The 23,062-nt window shown below is 43.1% G+C and overlaps 1 protein-coding gene across 2 annotated transcripts in view; it reads right to left on the bottom strand.

Annotated features, from left to right (window-relative positions):
- The window catches only part of LOC147444837 (uncharacterized), a 105,164-nt gene that overhangs the window by 37,826 nt on the left and 44,276 nt on the right, over positions 1–23,062 (bottom strand). The window contains exons 2-3 of one of the 2 annotated variants that reach the window (XM_086527364.1): positions 6,306–6,769; positions 3,909–6,236 (exon numbers count right to left, since the gene is read on the bottom strand). In XM_086527364.1, coding sequence (XP_086383490.1) covers positions 5,982–6,236; positions 6,306–6,503 — 453 coding nt within the window. In that variant the 5' untranslated portion in view covers positions 6,504–6,769 and the 3' untranslated portion in view covers positions 3,909–5,981. Of the gene's footprint in view, positions 1–3,157; positions 3,504–3,908; positions 6,237–6,305; positions 6,770–23,062 lie in introns of those variants that run through there. The other variant, XM_086527363.1, reaches the window with a different exon arrangement.

The following is a 23,062-nucleotide window of genomic DNA, read 5'->3' as shown; positions in this document are numbered from 1 at the left end:
TAGATGTCCAATGTGTCTTCCTTGGTCATCTGCAGATGATTCCAAGCGGTGATTACGTCACATTCGTACTCTTGAGTGAGCCATGAAGAGGTAAAAATTTGCTTGAACTGTAGCCACCTCATTGGTGCTTCCCTCTGTATCAGTAGGGTAGACCACCAATTTGTAGTTTAGGTGCAAAACCCTAAACCTGCAGAAAAACACAGTAGGCTGTAATTCTCTGTTTTGGATTGTTTTGAGCGGAGCGAGCACGTCTATGCGTGTCCCAAGAGCTTCTGCAAGCAATGGGATAGTCCCCATGTGATTTGGACGAGTTTTCATGCGAGATAACTCTCCAAATTTGCAATCTTTCGTGATGGCACTGTGCGTACCTGCGGGGAATTAGCAATTATCTCGAGTCTCGAATAGTCCCAGATTGACCGACCTAGATTCCCGATGTGAGAAACCCGTTCGCCCACAGCCGTTTCACACTCGCCATGCAATGTCCACTTGCACCTTTTCAAGGATTTTGGGGAAAACAAGTAAAAATAAAATAAATACAAATATGTAGTACATATTTAAAGAAAGCAACAGGAAATATAGACCTCTTGGTGACAGGGACACTAGGCCGGAGTACCCAGGCTCAGGTGAGCCAGTTAGGCTCTACAGCCGGGAGGTGAATGAGATGTATATCCCTTATGTTGCTGTTTGGCTTATGTCATGGCTTGTGTCACATCATGTGTGCAAGTTGGATCCTTGTGGAGAACTCGTAAGCATGGATGAGATGCATCTCTATCCGCAGCCATGGCAAGAGGGGAGTCGTGCACAGCAAGGAGCCCCTAGCAAAAGGTCGCGTGCATAGGAAGGGGCACCATAGGCTGTATTGACAAGGGTTTGTCATCAACTAATTTTCTCTCTATAAACCTCATTCTCTCTCTAAACAATGCTGCCTGTTTTCTTAGGAAACAAGTCTATAGTACTAAGTACTGTGGGTCCTTGAGGATGCTTGGGTCAGCATGTCATTGAGGAGCCATACAAATCAAAACATATGTACAAGGACTCCAAGCTCAGGGCAGTCTGTAGGAGTCATAGTCTATAGAGAATGAACCATGAGCGGTGGAGAATAGTGCCAGATAATCGTGCCCTGTGACATTGTAAAGAACGTAAGCTCAGGGTAGTCTGTAGGAGTCATAGTCTATAGAGAATGAACCATGAGCGATGGAGAATAATGCCAGATAATCGGGCCCTGTGACACTGTAGAGAACGTAATGGTGTGTGCCCACAGTCTCAAGAAATCGTGGCAGCACTCCTTGGCTGTCTTGGAGGAGCCGATTGAAGTATCCACTGACTGCAAAGTGTGTGAACTAGCTCTGTCCAGATACCACTAGTGTATCCACAACAATTGCAGGCGGACCACCAATAACATGCAAGCATTTAGCCTTCCAAATCGTCCAAAGGTGCCTCCAACCACAGTAACAAAATCAGCTGTGACTTAATAAGCATGTATAGTATCTGGTAATATATCCAATGTGCCCCACCAGTAGCCAAGATCCGTCAGCAGGAAAACAGGATCCTCACCTTCCCCCTCAAAAGTAAACCCGAGAACTGTAACAGCCACCAAACCGAACACCAAGAGACAAAGCCTGTGCAAAAACCCACCCAAGAGAACTAAACGCTAGACCTTGTGCGCATGTGGGCAAGCCCAAGGACAAGGGCTAATAAACAAATGCTTCTTTTCTGTTTCATGCTTTTGGTTGTGCTCAAAAGCATAGTTTATGAGATCGCATATGGAGGGTTTCATTTCTTGCCTGCTTGGAAATTGTCATTTATGCATCTCCACACCACGTACAATTGCATTTTGGCGCCTCCCTCAATTAAACAGCACACAAACTCATAAAAGAGCCATTGAATGAAGAGATGCTAAAGAATGAAAGATGTAGCAAAGAGCGCAAGAAGTCAATAATCAAATTATAATTTTAGCAATCAAATGGGGCACTCAAAAGAACCATTTATTACACGAAAGAAAACACTGCATAACCATCAAAATGAACGTACAATAGTGACTGTTATAGAGGCATAGGGGAGAACTTCTGACATCATAAATGATGTAATTATGCTTATAGGCATAGAGGGGACCTGATGATATCATACCTCTATACCTCCTCGTATGCAGCAATACAGGAGAGCTTCTGACATCATACATGAGGTAATCAAGAGGCGACTAGACAAACTTATGGTCACACCCAGCCAGTTAGACCATATGGATCTGTTTTGTTACATTTTTCACATGGCTAGCTGTATCTTCTGTCATAATTTTGCAATCAATGACCACCAACGTAAACATCTTCTGTTGTCTCAGAAAAATGCAAGTAGCCATTTTGTAGCTGTGTCCCTGCACTATTCATTTTGAACCTAGAAGGCAGATACATTACTCCTTTTGGGAGGACCGATTTCCTTAGCATGGCTAACTTCTATACTCTGTCTTGTAACGGGAAGTGTGATTATTCTCTCAGATCACTTATCTTTTGTGTGTTGAGATACCTTGGAGAATGTGTATCTTCTTATATATATTCTCTGTGGAAAACCTCATGTGAAAAACACCTCTTAATCACTCTTTTGATTTGTACCTACACAATTGAGAAAATAGTGATCCTTGTGGCTCTTCTTGTTCTAGATTCATGACCGCCATGCTATCACACTATCAATGCACATGAATAGTGCTAAAGCTCAAGCTCCTCTGCATCCTTGAAAGCTCGCCGCTTGGGGAGTGTGAGAGTCTTCACCTGCCTTCTGGCCTCCAGCTCTATGGTCTTCCCAAGAGCTCTCTCTGTTCTTAGGGTGCAGTAAAGAACTCTAAGATATAACTGTACACCAAGCAACCTAACAAGAGAGTACAACAGATTTCTTCCTTGTCAGCACCATGCCTGCGACCAAATCCCCGACAGCTAATTCATGAGGTTACCACATTGGAATGAGCCACGGCTTTATGCTACAGCACCCCCAAACCATTCATGAACAAGAGATATTATCACCTATCCCATGCAGGCCTTCATGAAAAAAAGAATGAGATACATGAACAAAAGTCCTATAATAAATTTAAATAACATGCAGCCAAGAAAGCGCAACAACCGCAGAAATACTTTTAAGCTAATATAAATTAAAACAAACAGAAAATACTGACATTGGTGTCTGACAGCTCCAGGTTATAGAAGTCCATTGTCTGTTCTTTAAACAGAGGACCAGCATGCCAGGTGCCCACATGAAACTTCAGAAAGTGAGGCCCTTCAACACGAAACACCTTGACTTCCATTGGAGAAGGAGGAACGTAATAGTGTCCAACTTTGGATTGGACAGAATTTTCCACGACTTCATAATCTCGACTTTTGTCATCTCTAACGATACTCGGCATGGCCACTCCAATATACCATGGAAGAGCACCAACAGAACCCAAGCATTGTGATACATTTGCATGATGTGTGATATTGCTAAATTTTAATGGTCTCTTCTCCAACCTCATAATGTAAAACCTGCAAGAATAGAAGGACCATGTTAAAGAATAATAACAGGCAAGCCACCAGAATGTGAATGGGCAGACCCAACCTTGGCTGCAGCCTAGTGTCTTAGTAAGTTAGTTGGCTGTTGACCCCAAACCCTGCCTCCCCCCAGCCCACCCACCACCCTCCCTCCCCCCCCCCCCCCCCCCCCCCCCCCCCCCCCCGACCAAAACAAAAGACAAATAAAAAACAAAAAAACTTTCTCCCCTCCAACAAAGGAAAAAAAAGATGTATCCAAAATATATCAAAATTTGATCTTTTGGGGGTTTCCACATTTTGACATAGTTTGTTTCCGCGGGGGGGGGGGGGGGGGGGGGGGGGGGGGGGGGGGGAACCAAAAAAGGTTACAAGTGCTGTGTAGCGAGAGGGAAAAAATGAGCCAGAACTGCTGTTTAATGGGATTCCAGGGGCACAGTTGAGGCTAACGCCTCCCCACACGGTGGCCCCTCGCTCCTGGGGGGAGGCCAACGGTGGTGGTGGGGGAGAGAGCTCTCAATTAGAGAGAGAGAGAGAGAGAGAGAGAGAGAGAGAGAGAGAAATGAAATGAAATGAAATGTTATAGGTTTTAAAGTATTACAAGATTGAAGCTTTTGGGTTGCCTAGGCCTCATAATGTTGGGAAAGTTAGGACTCTATTAAACGAAGAAATACCCGAACATTTTGGAGAGTACTATCATATAGAAGGAACGATGCCATATGAAAAACAGAAAAAAAAATATCTTCTTTTGAGTATAATGTTTTTAATAACATTTGGATGAGTATAAAAAATGTTCAATCTGCTATGGTGAGATACTATAATATGCAAGAAGTAGATTGTGAAGGAAAACTTATATTTGTTCTGAAATTGGATGAAGCTCAAATTCAAAAATGTCAAAAAATGGAAAGAGTATCCATATCCCTTATGAATAGAGCATTGGACTATAGCCAGGGTAAGCTTGATTCCCCATACCACAAAACTCAATCAGAAATGAAACTTTGGTGGATCGGAGCAGCTCAATACCAGTAGAAAATCACGATACATTGAAATGGCTGTTTTTGCAGACCGATATCCCTTCTGTTATACAGGACCAAAATGCACGTGAAAAACTCTGTGTAGATGGCATGGGTGACTTTTTTGTAGAATGGCACTTGAGTGCCGACCTAAAAGCATTAAAGTGCATGTTTGGTGTATGTGGAGGTGCCAATACCAAGTATCCATGTCTATATTGCATGGCAAGCACTGGAACAAAAGGATGGCTTGCAGAACACGAGGTTGGAAAAGCACCATCGAGGAATAGTGTTAACGTCATCGACTACCCATCGTCTTCTATGATTTGGGATCCAATTCTAACAATAGATTTAAAAAATGTACATATATGCACAATGCATGCAGAGATTAGAATCTTGGACAAATTGCTTCGACTCCATCTTAACTATGCATATTCTATTAAGCCAACTAAACTTGTAGACGAGTGCATAGAAAAATGCGAGGCTTTGCTCTCTCAAATGGGTTTTCATAGTGGTCAAAGTGCATCTAAAAAAAGATCCCACTCTTTCAAAAGGAACCGGTGATGTTTTGCAAGATGTTTCAATGGGTGGAGCAAAAGCCAGAAGATTTTTGAGTAACCATAACAACAAACAAGTTGATGCTATGTGGAACTGCTGGAAGGATCTTTGTGTTATAACAACCAATGTCAAAAGTAGACCAGATGTAACCAACAAACGCATGGAAGTGTGGAAGAAGCTCGACAATTTTTTGAAAGTTTTGAGACAACAAGTTAGCTCTGCTACTTATACAGATGACTTTAAAAAGACAATAAAGCTTTTAATAACTGCTATTACAGATGCTTGGGGAGCAAAAGACATCACATATTACTTGGTGAGTATTCAATTACTTTCTAAAGTCTGGATAGTATTTTACTTTGCATCCTATTGAGTTCAACTAACTTTTTTTTTATTTTTAGCATATTCTATACCTGCATGGACCATATTTTGCAAAACAAGAACCCCTTGCAACATGGAATACTCAGGGAAAATCTCACTATCAAGCGAGGACTTCTTTTTTCAAATGTACGAGAAAGGGAGGTGGACAAAGAAGGAGCAATGCACTAAAGGAATTATTCAATTGGTTCTATAGGAGGCAATTACAACGGATGAGATCAAACAACCATGCTGCTCAACCACAGATCTGAGATTAATGCTTCACTTTGAAACTTTGTACTGAATCTTTCTAAAGAGATTCAAATTCAAAAAAGATATTTTGGTGCAAAAAATTGTCAAATTTACATCAGTTTTTGATTTTTTTTATATCTCTGGGCATGTCACCCCTATATCTCAAAAACTTTCAGCCCCCAAGAAGGTTGACATTTGTCTCCTCAACTGCTGCTGCATAGCTAGAGTAGCAAAGAAAGTATCCTGCTCTTGAGACATTGAATCCTGCAGCATATCCAAACATTCGAAGTGTTGCTGCTCTCTAAAGTAGCATGATCTTGTTTGCATTGATTTGAAGGGGAGTGTACCCTAAAAACCGTGACAATATCTTCAGTGCAAACATTGGCAACTCAGGATCTTCAGAATACTGCATGTGGAAAGCACAGAAGGTGGCACTATCCAATGTAGGCATGTAGTGCATGAGAGAGGAGGCATCCCTTCTTGAAGAGCCCTCTATTGCTTTCCCTCTCGAGCCTTTAGCTCTCCCAAGAAAATTGTCTTTGTCAAGGAGTTCAATCTGCAAAACAAGACAATGAGTAATTAAAACTAACTTGAAAAAAAAGAAAGATTTCAGTAGGGAGATCACCTTTTGCAATTCATCTTCGGCAATGACTTTTTCTTGAAGGAGATTGCATGATCCGGTCATCTCTCTTATGTCAACTTCCTTTCCAATTTTTTTCAGCTTAAAGTCTCTGCCAAAAGATTGGATGCCAAGCTCAACAAGCCTCTTCTCAAAATCCTCATCTTTGAGGAAAGGTTTTTCCTCTTCCACTCTCTCATGCATAGAGCAAGTGCATCAGAAGCAGGCAAAAAATCTTTATTGGATGTATGAAGATCAAGTGCCAAAAACTCCTCTTTTGACTCTTCTTCTGTGTCAATAAAATCTTTGGCCACCTCAGAAGCTTCAGAAATGGTTGCGATACAGTAGTCCTCCCTCATATTAAGCAGACACTGGATATGATGGAGAGGATACATTTGCACTCTCCTGCTCCTCAGCTGCAACATCAACTTCCTCCTCTTCTAGAATTTCACTTTTCTCAAGCTGCAAAACTGTGGAAACATTTTTATTTATTGCCTCATCTGTATCTTTCACTTCATCAACTTTGCCTTGCATGTCAACTTTAAGGAACAAAAAGAAAAGAAAAGCAACTTCTTTTGGAACAAGGTTACAAGGTTTTAAATGTAATTGACAAGAAATGGTAGGTGGACAAACAAAGGAAGTCTTCTTAGAAAATCTTCCAAACCTCCTTGTTACTTTGCTCTTCTCAATTGAGTTTGTAGTATATTCGGTTAGATGACAATAAGCCTTCCCATCTAAAACCAAACACTTGCCTTCAACTGCCTCTTCAAACTCTTTGAATTCTTCTGCCAAGAAGTCTTTCAAATGGTCTAACAAAGCTACAAGATCAAACACAGGGTTGAATATTTCATATGCTTTGGTGTACACCTCCATGTCACCACCATCCATCACAGCCACCAATAGTTTCTCACTTGGACTCTCCTCCAAAATCTCCTCTCGGCCTTCAATCATGGTAGAGGAAAAGTCGACAGGTGAAGGTAGGTACAAGGGAAATACGCCCAACGTTTGCAAATGTACTAGTGCCAATGACAAACCCGAACCACGCGATACGCGCTAGACCCAAGCTTTGGAACTTGCTCCCTGCGCGTTGTGCGGAACAAAGCCACAGCAAAACGAACAACAACCCCGAACCACGCGATACGTACTGGACCCAAGCTTTGGAACTGCCTCCCTGCGCGTCGTGCGGGACAAAGCCACACCAAAACGGAAAACAACCCCGAACCACACGATACGCGCTGGACCCAGACTTTGGAACTGCTTCCTTGCGCGTCGTGCGAGACAAAGCCACAACAAAGCAAACGAGAACCTCGAAAGACGTGATAGGGGAGGGACCACCGATGTGCAATTGCAACGGATGAGATCGTGCGGGACGAGAGGATTAGTACACAAAAATGGATAATATCTCGCGTCGTATGCGACAAGTGAACGTGCAACATTCTTAAAATTCGAGACCAAGCTTTATATAAGATCCGAAATATGACCGTTAGTGACACGTGTCAACCATGCACACGTGCCACGTGGCCTGCGCACAACGGTCGTCGTACGGACGGTCTTATGTATATAAAGCCTTGTCACGTGCTCATTTTGTGCTTTCTCCCATACTCGACATTCGCGTCATGTCATCCTCAACTAAGCCAAGCCAAGCTTCTTCTCAAACGACACAACCCCGATGTGTTGGGCATGTGGGCGCACCTTCTACCGCTTCCCATACTCTTAGCATCCCATACGGCGCGATAGGTGCAAGTTGCAAAGTCTAGGTGAGCCTCTCATCGCGTCGTACGGGGGTTTCTGCTCGGCTTACTAAAAGTTTTCACAACTCGCATGCAACGCTCTATACGATGTTCTAAGGTGTGTGTGTGCCCTCTATCGCATTGTGAAAGTCTTGTTTTTTGAAATACTCATGGCTTCCCATACGACGCGGTAGGTGCATGTTGCAACAGTCAGGTGAGGCTCTCATCGCGTCGTGCGGGGGTTTCTGCTCGGCTTAAAGTTTTCACAGCTCGCATACGACGCGATACGGTGATGTTCTAGGGTGTGGGTGCGCCCTCTATCGCGTCGTACAGGGCGTTTTGTGAGATTTTCTTTGGAGGTTCCGATGCTCACATACGACGCGATACGAACGTATTCCAGAGCCTGGGTCACCCTTCTATCGCGTCGTGTTGTTGTCACTCTTCTCTTCACACACGGCGCGATAGAAACATCTTGAAGATTGTAGGTGACGCGTCTGTCGCGTGGTGTGTTCTTTTACCCAAATGGCGAGGACTAAGCAAACTGCAAGGAAGGTCTACCAAGCCCCAACTAATCCAGAAATAGATGATGTTGAGAAAGATGCAGAGAAAGCATCCCCTCCACTACCTCTTCAGAGGCCCAATGCCAGAAAAAGATTGAATTATCAGGTGAAATCCCTAAGAGAAATAAGAAAAGCACAAAAGTCTACTTGTCTACTGATTCCAAAGCTCTCTTTCATGAGAGTTGTCAAGGAGATATCTGATAGACTTGTAAGCATGATGAATATCAAAACTTTTGTCTCAGTAAGGTGGCAATCTCAAGCTGTGATGTGCCTTCAGGAAGCTGCTGAGGATTTTCTCATAGATTTTATGAATGATAGCTACATTGCAGCTGCATTTGCTCACAAGGTCACACTTATGAGCAAAGATTTTGTGCTTCTGTCAAGGCTAAGGTACAAGTTTGATAAGGCTCTTGAGCTCATTCCTAGTGAGGATCTTAGATCATTCCAAATTTTAAACATCCCTCCTTCCAAGCAGCAGAAAGATTCTGGGATTGTCATTGAGGATGTTACACATGAGTACGAGACAAGAAAGTCCCAGGATATCAAAGTAGGAAAGCAAGTTGAGAGGGAGCGAGACATGATATCAGAGGATGCTATCCTTAAAGAGCAAGCTGAAATTTTAAGAGCATCCAACTCTCTTCTTTATGAAAAAGTCACAAGCCAAATGGTGGTGGATGTCTCCTTGTTTGGAGATACTGAGGCATATTTGGACATAATCCCTCAAGACACAAGTATGCTTGTAAATCCCAACATTGAGCTTGGTGACACTGTGCTTTATATCTGTCTCAGGTATGTGTTGCTTTGCTAATTATTAGTGCATGTGCAAGGCAGACAGGCACAAGGGGCTCATTGGGGCTTGTGTTTCCTTTTCCAGGTGTCTTATGAGGGATCTTCCAGAGGCTCTAGCTATGCAAATTGCCATACTTGACCCTCTAGTGACACAGTGCCTTTTTAACAAGCAAGGAACCCTTTCAAGTTTTTTTGATGATTTTAACATGCTGACTTGCAATTACATATTATACCCCTATGTTGAAGGGTAATTCTTAACTCCTTACATGTTATTTAAAACATTTTGTGGTATTCTTAGCTAATTGTTTTTTATTTTGTAGAGGACATTGGAGTCTTATTATCTTTAATCTTTTGGAGAAAGATATTATATTTATGAATTCATTGTCAAGTATCCATGGGAAAAGTAAACTGTAAGTATGAAGCATAATCTATGCTTGATGATGGCCCATTGTTTTCTATTAGTAGCTTTTTGATTCAATGTCTTCTTGCAGTGCTGCCAAACTTATTGTTGGTCACCTGAGTAAAACAAATAAAGATTACAATATAGAAGCTTTCAAGTACTACAATCAAAAAGTGCCTTTACAGACAGACTCAACATCTTGTGGATGGAGGGTGCTTGCAAATGCATGGAGATATCTTGAGTCAAGGTGCCGGATGACTACACTCACTGTAAGTGTGGTTCATGTATTTATTTTGATGTTTTATGTATGTATGTTCTCATGTCCTTTAGTTCCTTTTTCTATTTTTTTCAGTTGCATGACTATCCAGAGTCTTGGGTCACGTGGGTGAGAGAGAAGGCTGTTTCTATGGTTTTGGAAAGATCAATAAATCCAAATGATCCAGATTCTCCTTTGCCACCAAAGAAAGGTAGAGCCACCAAAGGTTTGGATGCAAAGAAAATGGATCAAAAGAAGAAAAGTCCTGCAAAGAAGATCCATACAAAGAAAAAGGATCACAAGAAGAGTCCTGCCAAGGGGAAGAGTCCCACGAAGAAGAAGATCCCTGCCAAGGGGAAGAGTCCTACCAAAAAGAAGATCCCTGCCAAGGGGAAGAGTCCCACTAAGAGCCCTGCAAAAAAAAGAGCAGATACAAAGGGCCATCCATTCCACTCACCATTGAAATTCAAGGTTCAAAAACGTCGTACACTTGAGAACAATAAGGGGGAGGCACCTAGCTCACCTTTCAAGCTACCATTCATGTTGCCAAAGAAAGCTGCCAAATCACCCAAGCCAGCCAGTCCTCAAGAGCCCAAAGCACCAACCCCTGCCAAGTCACCTGTGCCAAGCCCTAAGGGGTCCAAAGCACCAACCCCTGCCAAGTCACCACCACCACCCACTCCTGAACTTTCACCCCCTTCTGAACACAAAAGGAAAAGGGTCTCTGAGGATGTAGAATCCTCTCAGGCAAAAAGAAAAGTGGAATTTCATGATTGAATAGTCCACAAAAGCTATATACACTTTTGTTCATTTTGTCCATATGAACATATATATATACCCTTTGGTGATTCATAATTTTGTACTTCAAATACTTAATACCAACTGTCGATTCTTAAATGTGTATCATGATGTCATATAGGTTTAAAACAACATAAGTAGAGAAAAGATAAATATATTTGCAAAATGATTACAATATTGAACTTGTTTTTTCAAGTCCTTGCAAGTGGCTCAAATACAACTCTTTGTGGGGGAAGGCATGTGATGCAAGAGGTTGAATTCTCCATCCTTGTGCTCACCACAATTTCATCCACTTTGAATCTATACTCGAGAGATGTTTCATCAAGAAACTCAAGGGATTCTCTAACATCATTTAGTCTCCAATTTGTTGTTACTATCAGGCTTCTATACTCGGTGTGTGGATGGACTGTGACCTTTAGTTCAAACTCTGGACAATTTTCCTCAGAGTCGAGAGGAACCCAGCTACCTAATTTGCTTCTCAATCTCCTATAGTCGTAGCCCAGAACTAATGATTGACGACATAGTTGATATGAGATAGACATAGAATTTGGGCTTACTCTACAACTAATATTGTCACCAATATGGAAAGTTTCTTTGGTGCTCCATCCGTCTCAAAGAACATTATCCAGTTCAGTCATAGAAAGTCTTCTATTAAGCCACATCGTCTTTGTCCTCTGCAAATCCATTGTTTTGAAACATGCCACAAAGACATGTATAGGCAAGAACCATTGAACTTTAATCCTTCTTGATATCCTGCCTAGAGACATAGCTTTAAGGATGTCTTCTTTGATCTTGGATTTGAAGCTTGATATAGTACATGCATCAGGAGCTTCCCAGTCAAGTGAACTTATGGTGGGAACGGGTAACTGATGTAGTTCTCCATATGTACCTTCTCGTGATGGAACTTTGTATTCTGCAAAATAGACAAACAAATCCATTGTTTTGTAAAAGGAAGGTGGCTTGTCAGCATACATAGCATCTGCAATCCCTTTATGCATTGCTTTGAACGTCCCACTTAGACTCTCCACAGGATGCCATTCCACAGTTGTTGAAGGAAATATATCTGGAATGGAATAAAAAAATGAGAAAAACAATGGGATAATGAAAAAAATTCACTACATCAAATAGTTTTTTTGTACTTACAGTAAGAATGCAGTGTGGGATGTTCTTCCCAGTCTAACACCATATCCTTGGCCATGTACACATGTCGAACCTTAGCTAGCCAGCCATTGTCAGTCACTTTGAAAGCAAGAACACGACCTTTCCAATGGTTTTTTACTTTATCGCGTTTAGTTCTCTTCACTCTGTGTACACCTTTGCATGAAGGAAGCATTGTTACCCAGTCATTCACACGAAAAGATATGGACTTCCAAAGACCATCCTCTCTAACGTTATGAAAGTCACAAGAAGTTATGTTATGTGAAGGGCGACGTGCAAAAGACGCCATGGAAACTCAGAGATTAGAGAAGAAAGAAAGTATAGACGGAAAGACTTAAAACCTCTCACAAACTAGAGAGCGAGAAAGGTATACGTTTGAAAAAAGTAGGTGATTTGTCATTAATGCTCTTGTTTTGAGAGCCTTCTGACATAGATTTCGTATCTTTTGATAACGCTTTTGTGAAATATAAAATAGAATAAAAGACGAGACTTCATTGCTTTGAGCCGCAAATTTAATGAGCTCTCTCGCCGAAAGCACCCAAATATAGCAGTTTCAGCCTTATGATCAAGACATTTAGCGATTCTCCGTCAAAATAGGACCACCAAAACCCACAATAGAGGAGACAAGAGTGCCATACTTTTGTATACGTGTCAAATAACTATTGGACTATTCCTTAATCCTTAGATTAACAAACAACCCTTTTTGAGTCGTTTTTGGCCCTAATGGTAGATCCCTTGCATGGATCAGATGTTCTGCTACTAGACCCTCATGATCATATGCTCTTCTTGTCTTCATCTTATCAATGGCTTTTTCCACCATTTCCGTAGTAAAGAAAGTACTAGTAGCAGGGCATGGCTCTAGCGGATCTGGTAATGAAGGCTATCCAGATACCATATATAATGATGTTACATACTGACCCCAAATCTCAGGAGAAGTAATTGTCGGAGGCGATGAGTGCTCGTGAAATAAACGCCAGGCCTCATGTGAGTCCTGACTCAAGAAGAGCTTATATAAATCCTTCTCCAGTTTGGCTAAAAATGCCCTTTTCTTGCGACGTACTATACGCCGAAGAGCAATCCGAGACTGCTTATATGTGATGATCCCAAGTGTAAGCTCTTTCTGGACCTGGGTTCTCGTCTCTCTGCATTCCTCGTCGTACCAACTGTTTTGAGGCATGTTCCCAAATCCTCTCTTCTGATCAAGCTAAGTATGTGGGTATGCCTCTTGTGCTTCTCCATGTAGTATCTCTGTTAGCTGAGAAGTAATCCCCTCTACAGTCTATACTGGCTTGGCTGCCCACATCCTATTATAGATCTGTTCCACATAGACTGAATCGGTCTCTGGTGTGAAAGTATATCTTGTGTGCGTCTTCTTCCTTAGTACTTGAGAGGCATTGTATTGGAAGGAGATTGATAAGGTCAAGAGAGCATGATCCACTGCAATCCCAACCGGTCTGGGTCCCACCTTAAAGTCCTCGATACTAGAAATAAAGCTTGGTGAAGTCATGACATAATCCACTGTGCTGGCCCCATGGTTGTGCGGGAAGCATGTGAATCCCCCAGATAAAGGGAAATTCTCTAGACCATTAAGTATGGCCAAACCATGTGTAGTTGCCATCTCCATGAGATGTCTCCCATATTCAGTGTGTTCTTTATCCTGTGAGTTTCTAGTAAGCCCCTCCTGTGATAAATCCACTTCTCTGAGCATTTCCTCAGAAGTATCATAGAATACTGCTTGAGAGTTGGCCGTTCTGGCATTAAAGTCTCCTAAGAGAACGATGTCTCCATCTCTAGAGAACTCCCATATGTCATTACTCAATATGGAGAAAGGGGACTGTCCTTTAGGTGAGGAGTAGACTGATGTACTTGGAGGGAAGAGAGAGAGAGAGAGAGAGAGAGAGAGAGAGAGAGCAATGGAGTAGTTAAAACATACAGTAAGCTCTCAGAAGCCACAAAGGCATATAAAAGTGAGACAAAAATATGCAAATATGTGGCTTTTTTTTTCTTTGAATCAAAGACGTTAGCTTTTCATGCCCTATCATCGACTAATGATGTGGCAACATGGTGAGGTGGCCCCTAATGTTGTATTGGGTTCCCGGGTACAGCAAAGACAAGTCTCTACGATTGTCCTTATTGCAAGGTATGTCCAACATAGAAAGAGCAAAGAAGATTTACTTCAATGCGGCAGTGGTAGAGAACCACCCGTCAACGAGGAGTGTTCCAGTTCTACTCCCGCGTAGGTGATCAACCAATCAAGATACCTACCCTCTCTACCTTTCCCTCGGATCGGCAATTGAATAGAGACAACTATGCCATAGTTACCAGGAACGGGAAACCAGAACAGGAACGCGGAACAAAATGCCATTCCCTGTTACGGGTACTCACGTTTGAAACACGGAACGGGGATTCGGAAAGGGAACTTGGAATGGGAACGGGGAACGGAGACCTGAAAACAGCCATTCCCTGTTACTATGAACTATGCCATTTGGAAAGCAACCATGATGGCGGTCTTTGACTCTTATGAGCTTGGAGGTTTTGTCTTGGGAAACTTTCAAAAGCCAACGGTGTCACATGTGCACTTCACTTGTGCTACGTGGACAAGCTTCTGCTACAGTCTAGCGTCAGTCGTAGTCTAGCTTAGGACCTAGCCAGGCACTTTGTGAGCCTCTACCAGGACATGCATGTCCAAGCTGGTCATAGTTGCATACCCTCCTTGCACAATACAATCAGTCGGCATTTAGGCGTGTGAACCACCTCTAGCACGGCACTTGATTTATTAAGTGACTTTTAGCCTTTTACTAAATCATGGGGCTGATTTGGCCACTGCTCGACCCAGCCTTTTGAGGCTATTTAGGCAGCATGGAATAGCGCTTGGAGAGCAAAGGAGGTAGGGAAAGTGAAGAACCCGTAGTACCCGCAGCACCGGGACCCTCAGCCAACCTCTCAATGTTTTCAACATCAGCCCATAACCTCGTCGCAGTGTAGATTTCAGCCTCAGCATTCCCTAACGTTTTCACATTCAGCCATAGCCTCGCCGTACAAGCATCTCTACCAAGTATCGTCGTCGAAGTACCTCTCGTCGTCGTCGTCGTCGACGCAAGCATCTCTAGCAGCACCCCCTAGCACCTCAGTACCCTTCAGTATCTCAGCAGTACCAAGCATCTCCATCAAGTACCCATTAGCATCTCAGTATATCAACACTTAGCATCATATAAGCATTTGTGCAAGCAATAAAGCAAGTACTTGCTCTAGCAACAAAGAAAGGGGTCCCTTGAGGGTGGTTGGTGTCACGAGGACGTAGCAACTGTTAAATATGTCACAAGGACCTGGCAACTGCTAACCTTAGTTGTTGGTTTCTTTCCAATGATTTTTGTTTTATTTTTGAGACCCTCCTTTTGAAGTTGCAAATGGTCGGACATTGTATGGCCAATGTGAACGGTAGTTTCACCCGCAGACGGGAAGTGGGTCGGCATTGGGATTCGTATAGTAAGAGCGTGTCTAGGCTCAGTCAAGATCATGTAGGTCCCCCCGTTGCCCTTAGCAAGTTGGTGGATACTAGGAAGTGAACTCAATAAAGGCATAAAGCCAAGGTGGGGTCACCAAAGGAAAGTACCTGACAGTTGGGCCACATTGCATTTTTGGATGCGGTCCCAATGGGGATAGATGGTCAGTGTTGAGCGCGCGGCGGTGTGTGCAAGTGAAAGAGCACGCCAGGAAGTGCAGTGTGTGTGCAGAGAGGGGTGGCGAAAGCCAGCAGGAGAGGAAGCACTAGCAGAACGATGAGGGAGAGAGAGAGGGCTCACGTTTTTGGGGAAAACTCAATAAGTGAGTTTTGGGTTTTCCCACTTTTATTATAAGTGACCTTTAAAAAATGTGTCCAGGTTCATCAGGTTCAATATGAACCTGAACAAAGTATAAAAATGTACAAAAAGGGGTTATTTAGGCCTTTAACCCAACAACCTCCCACTTAAAGGCATAAATGACGCATTTAAGTTAACCAACTCCACCAGCTGTATGCAATGCTCATGTTGAGCCTTAGCAAGACTCTTGGTGAGAACATCTGCAGGGTTATCCTGTGTGTGAATCTTAGTCAAGGTGACTAGACCATCCTCCAATACCTGTCGTATGAAGTGGTATCGCACATCAATGTGCTTTGTCCGTGCATGAAACATGGCATTCTTGGCCAAATAGACAGCACTTTGGCTATCACATCCCAAGACAGGAGTACTAGCAGGCATACCAAGCTCTTTGACAAGTCTGCCTAACCATATGGCCTCTTTAGAAGCCTCAGTGGCTGAAATATATTCAGCCTCAGTAGTACTCAATGCCACAATTTTCTGCAGTCGTGAACACCAAGAGACAGCACCACCAGCAATAGCAAACACATAGCCACTAGTGGACTTCCTGGTATCCAAGTCACCTGCCATATCTGCATCACAATAGCCCTGCAACTTCAGGTCACTTTTTCCATAGCATATACACCTAGATTGTGTACCTGACAAGTATCTCAGAATGCATTTCACAGCTTCCTAATGAGCTTTGTCGGGATTGGACATGTATCTACTAACAACTCCCACCGCATGGGCAATGTCAGGACGAGTGGCAACCATAGCATACATAAGAGAACCATAAGCTGATGCATAAGGGATTCCCTTCATAGCATTCACTGCCACGTCATCCTTTGGGCAATCTGCTTTGCTAAGTTTTGTGTGTGGAGGTAAAGGTACTCCAAGTGACTTAGCTTCAGCCATGTTAAACATGTCAAGTACTTTAGCAATGTACTTTTCTTGAGATAAGAAGAGCAATTTCAGCTTTCTATCTCTCTTGATTCTCATGTCCAAGATGTGCTCAGCATCACCTAAATCCTTCATTGCAAAAGCTGAATTCAGCTGACGTTTAAGAGCATCAATGGTAGACTTATGCTTCCCAGCAATCAACATATCATCTACATATAGCACAAGGATTATAGGACTTCCATCATTATCCTTCTTTGTATACAAACAATGGTCTGAATGGCTGCGTTGAAAGCCTTGAGACAGCATAAAAGTATCAAACTTTTTGTACCACTGACGTGATGACTGCCTCAAACCATACAGTGCCCTTCTTAATTTGCATACAAGTTCCTTTCTATCAGGAACTACAAAACCCTCAGGTTGCTTCATGTAGATATCTTCATCAATGTCACCATGAAGAAAAGTTGTTTTTACATCCATTTGATTCAATTCTAAGTCAAGCACTGCAGCGAGAGCAAAAAGGACACGCAATGTCGTAAGCTTTACAACAAGAGAAAAGATCTCTTGAAAGTCAATCCCCTCTTTCTGTGCATACCCTTTGGCAACTAACCTTGCTTTATACTTGGGCTTTCCATCAACACATTTGACCTTGTAAACCCATTTGTTAAGAAGAGCCTTTCTTCCTTTAGGCAATGGCACAAGATCCCAAGTATTGTTTGCATGCAAAGATTTGATTTCCTCTTGCATCGCAAGCTCCCACTTACTGCTTAACTCACATGATTTTGCCTCTTTATATGTAAGAGGCTCACCCTCATCTGTCAACATAACATGATGCAAAGAGGGGTCAAAGCGCTGCATCAACCTTCTGACACGAGTAGACCTGCATACTTAATGATCTACATTCTCAGGCACAGGTTCTACATCAGGAGGCAACTCATTTTCAGCATGCTCATGCTGCTGAAAATCATTTTCAGCCATGACAGGTGGCTGTCCATCCTCATTTGGAGCATCTAAATCATGTCCTACCTCTTTTGGCTCAAGGTTAACCGGATGATTATCAATTTCAGCTTGCGGTAATGCATCCTGAGGCTCTTTTTCAACATCAATAGGTGGCAAGAGAGGCTAAAATTTGACCGATTTCTTGTCAATTTCATAAGATGTAGCATTTCTCAGCAATTTAGCCTCATTGAACACTACATCTCGGCTGCGTACAACCCTCTTAAATTGAGGCAACCATATCCTGTAGCCCATTTCACTCTCTTCCCCATAACCTAGGAAGAGTCCTTGGATGGACTTGGCATCTAGCTTTGTCCTCAAGTCATTACGAACATGGACAAAAGCCTCGCAGCCAAACACTCTCAAATGATCATAAGAGGCAGGTTTGCCAAACCAAACCTCCTTTGAAATGTCATTTTTCAACGTACTGTTAGAAGAGCGATTGCATACATGAACTGTAGTTTTCAAAGCCTCTCCCCAAAACCCATGAGGGAGATTAGCCATGGACAACATGCAACGCACTCTCACATAAAGTACGGTTATACCTCTCAGCCACACCATTAGAAAATGGATTATAAGGGGCTGTCAACTCCCTTTTAATCCCATATTCTTCGCAATAACGCTGAAATTTAGCAGACGTGTACTCCCCCCATTGTCAGATCTCAGACATTTAAGCTTACTACCCTTTTGCGTTGTCACAAAAGCATGAAACCTCTTAAATGCATTAAATGTCTCACTCTTATTCTTTAACAAATATGCCCAGCCTTTCCTAGTGCAATCATCAATGAATGTAACAAAGTATGATACACCACCAAAAAACTTAACAGGCATTGAACATACATCGGAGTGAATTAAATCAAGAGCATTAGCTTTGCGCGAGACACCAGAATAATAAGAAGACTTCTTTTGTTTACCATACTACAAAAATCTAACTTGGTGCCCTTTATATCAACCCTCTTCAAAGAGGAGAGCACATCAAGTCCCTTTTGGCTCATATGGCCAAGTCTTTTGTGCCACAACTCCAAATGAGAAGCAACTTCGGCCACTGCAAGAAACTTGCCAGGCAAAGCTTTGCCATGTAAATAGTACAATGTACCACTCTTGCATCCCTTGACAATGAGCATTGATCCCTTAAGCAACTTCCATGAACCCCCAGCAAAAATGGTTGTATAACCCTATGCATCCATCTGGCCAACAGACAATAGACTCTTCTTGATGCCCGGTACATACCTTACATCTTTAAGCATAAACTCTTGGCCATTGTTTAATGCCAAGCGCACAGTGCCCATTCCTTCAATGTCACAAGCATGGTTATCCCCAAGGTAAACCTTGCCATACTTGCCTGCATGATAAGAAGCAAAACACTCCACAGATGGAGTCACATAAAATGAGGCACCCGAGTCTACTATCCAGGACTGTGTAAGGCCATCATTTGCACTTAGCAATGCATCAATGACATCTCTACGTGAGATAAGCATGTCTTCTGCATTTGCTACAACAAAATCTGAGGGGCATGAAGCTGCAACCAAGATCTCCTCACTGTCGGATAACTCTGTGATAACCACACTAGAGGATACATTGACAGTCTCCAAATCCTTGGAGGAGGTACCTGCTGATTTTTCCCCTTTCTTATCCTCTGTCTTCTTCTTCTCCTGTGATTCCTTCTTTCTTTCCTGCTCTTTCTTGAAATACCTGCAAACTGGCTTCTTATGGCTTTTCTGCCACACTGGTAACAAGTCACATCCTTATCCGTAGACTTGCTTTTGCTCCTGTTTTGAGTCTTGGTACCTGTATTTTGCTTCTAACTTCTGCCTCTCGCACTGTAAGCAGAACTGCCACCTTCCCCACCACTAGACTTGCGTCTAATTTCCTCATTTGAGATGGAGCCTCGCACTCCATCATATGTGAGGTTGGGGTTATTACTCAAAGAAACCACAAACGTTTCCCAAGAGTCTGGCAAAGTCATCAACAAAAATATGGCTTTCAACTTGTCATAAAAGGTTGAAGCCCAGTATCTTGTAGCTGACTTATAACACTGGTGAAAGCACTTAAGTGCTCAGAAGCCGACTTGGCTTCGTCAAGCATCATGTTCACCAATTTGCGCATCAAATGCACCTGATTCACAGGGGTGGCATTCTCATAAGTGGCCTTCAACTTATGCCAAATTGCATGTGCACTGTCCAAGCCCTTTATGTCCACCAGAATGTCATCGGTCACAGCCATTTTGATATAGGCCTTTGCCCTCTTGTTGAGCTTGGCCCAATCCTCATCCGGTATATCCTCAGGCTTTACAGCCAAAAGGGCGTCCTCACAATCCTTGAGGAACAAAATCCCCTGCATCCTGTCCTGCCATAGGTCGAAACCTGTACCGTCAAATCGCTTGATTTCCATCAAGCTCTTGGCATCAGACAGAAGTAAAGGCCATTTGCACGGATAAAAATGCAGCAGAAAGTATCTACACAAAATCTGAAAATTTCCAGTGATCACAATGTACCGCACGTTGCATACAATGTGCTGAAAATTTCAACAATTAACAAGTATCCCCAATGCATACTTGCATAAACCCACAAAAGGCGTACATAAACCTCAATTCGTGTAACCATAAAAACAGTCCAATACTGAATTTTCTGCAAATTTATTGTTTTGGCGCATCAATTTGCATCAAATGGACCTGTTTTGAGTGGCAGAAGCAAGGGGCATTCACGGGAATCGATTTAGAACACCTGCGTTTTTCTGTTTTGACCTGTAATTTTCTGGTTTTTACCTTTTTTGACCTAATTTCAGCCTGTTTTAGGTTGTTTTGGAAACCCTAATCACCCTAGGTGACACCGGAAGCAAGGGGCTTCGCGATGAAAGCGGAAATTTAACGCGAGAGAAGCCTTTCGCCTGCTGTCCAACCACCTGCGCAAAGCTTCAGAAACCCTAATCTGACTCTGATACCAGTTGTTGAGCGCGCAGCGGTGTGTGCAAGTGAAAGAGCACGCCAGGAAGTGCAGTGTGTGTGCAGAGAGGGGTGGCGAAAGCCAGCAGGAGAGGAAGCGCTAGCAGAATGATGAGGGAGAGAGAGAGGGCTCATGTTTTTGGGAAAAACTCAATAAGTGAGTTTTAGGTTTTCCCACTTTTATTATAAGTGACCTTTAAAAAATGTGTCCAGGTTCAATATGAACTTGGACAAAGTATAAAAATGTACAAAAAGGGGTTATTTAGCCTTTAACCCAACAGGTCAGAAGACCAGTGGGAGCCCAACAGAAGCATCTCCTAAAAATTAGGGAACTGCTATTTTGGGCCACGAAATCTGTTCGCGTCATTACCTTCGGAATGACAAGGGGAACGTTTTACAACTCTGCCGCAAAGTAAACTGGGCAACCAATCGAGAGATTTTTAGGCGGCAACCCCAAAACGGGAAATGGCCTGTAAACGCGCCAAGTGGCACATTTCTGTGCACTTTCGTCATGCAAGAAGAAGTGGCCCTGAATTTACAGGTGGGAGGCTCATTTGCAAGTTTCCTGTCATAGGTAAAGAGCTATGGAGTGCATGCTTTCCACTCTATGTACAGAGTGGTGCTAGGAGTGATGACCTGCACACTACACACTGCTCTCTCTCTCCCCCCTACGTGCAGTTATGTGATGCCTCACAAGAGGGCTCTTCATTTGACTGATGTACAGCTGTGTGGTTTCATGCTTTTGTGTCGAGGCAAGAGCCTCTTTGAGACAGGAACAATTAGCTACTCCAAAGCAGGCACCAGTGAGGGTCATAACCTCACCAAACAGGTGCGTTTTCAGCGCTATGTACGCGCTGTTTTTGGACTTTTGCAGCCGCAATGATGCCAGAATCATTGGGAACCGTGCCCCACTTTTAGACTACTGTTCGGGGGCTGTTTAGGGCTGAAAACAGATGAAAAACCAGTAATTACAGCGTGCTGTAATTACTGTTTTTGTGCAAGAAACAGGGGGTTTATGCTATTGGAAACGAGTCAAAGCTTGGGAAACTGTCCAGGGCAAGTTTTGGGGCCGTTATGTTGCCAAAATTTTGCCTGCACAGGTATCATCTAGCTGGATGCAGGTGTAGGTCTCAAGGACTCTGGTTTTGTCCTCATTCCTGAAAAGTAATAAAGAAATACTGAAAGGGGCGCCAATTTTGGGGCCTGCAGGTTGTCGGCGTCTGCTCGGAGCATTCTAGCTTCCGAGCTGAGTGTGTCTAAGTGTTGATTCCCGTCACAGGTTCCCTTTGCAAAATACTCTCTCTCTGTGTGTCTAAAGTAAAGTAAAGAATTTCAGGTGAAAGCCAAAGCCTACCGCCCCACGAGCCGGTTTCATGTGGGACCCAACATGCGATGTTGTATGTCTTTTCTCTCTCTCTGCGTCTCTCTCATTCATTGTGTTCAGTTCGGTTTCTCCTTTCAAGGGAAGTAAAGTAACCTTGTGTTTGTACAGAGTATTAGATCCGAGCTAAATCCATAAACACTTCCGCTGCACCTGACATTGGTATCAAAGCTTTGTACATGCTTCGGCTTCGTGAACTCAAGGGAAGAACTGCAAAGAACCCACGCGAAACCAAGAACACAAAGAACCACTCACAGTTTTTTTCCCTCAAAATAGCTTTGCGTCTCTGCCCGGACTTAATAGGCACTCCCAACCTTAGTCCATCGCGCATCGGGCGCGCTCTCGTCTTCATCAGCATGTCTTTGAACGAAGATCAACATCAAATACACGAAAATCTAGATCTTGAATACCAAGATTTGCTTGCCTCGTATGCGGATATCGATGGAGTTGGTAAAAGTATCCCTAACCCTCTTCTGCATTCGCATTCACATGTAGCATTTTTCCACTTTCGTCGACAAGAAACCCCTGAAAATACCTCCGAGCACCCTTACCTTTCATCTTCACCCACAATGTTTTCATGACAAGACTATTCGAATGTTCGTACTTGCTTGCAAGGCAAAGTCACCATCGAGGCTGGTATTCTGCAATGGTAGTAAGGCTACCTAGTAACTCGGTTGGTTGGTGCCTACACCGCAACAGTACCCACAGCCTCGGTATCCACACGTTTGGAGGAGTTTTCATCGGCTTATGCATCCACAAGCATCAAAAGCATTCAGCATCAGAAGTACGCAAAGCATTCACATGTAGAAGTTTGGCAGTTGTGTCTCACCTTTAACAGGAGGGGATGTCACGTGCGCACTTCACTTGCGCTACGTGGACAAGCTTTTGCTACAGTCTAACGTCAGTAGTAGTCTAGCTTAGGACCTAGACAGGCACTTTGTGAGCCTCTGGTAGGATGTGCATGTCCAGGACTGTCATAGTTGCATACCCTCTCTTGCACAGTACAATTAGTCGGCATTTA

Source organism: Adiantum capillus-veneris, chromosome 13, assembly GCF_014529385.1.
Source record: "Adiantum capillus-veneris isolate H3 chromosome 13, ASM1452938v2, whole genome shotgun sequence".
Lineage (NCBI taxonomy): Eukaryota > Viridiplantae > Streptophyta > Polypodiopsida > Polypodiales > Pteridaceae > Adiantum > Adiantum capillus-veneris.
The sequence above is the reverse complement of the archived record's forward strand: the minus strand, read 5'-3'. Positions and strand labels throughout refer to the sequence as shown.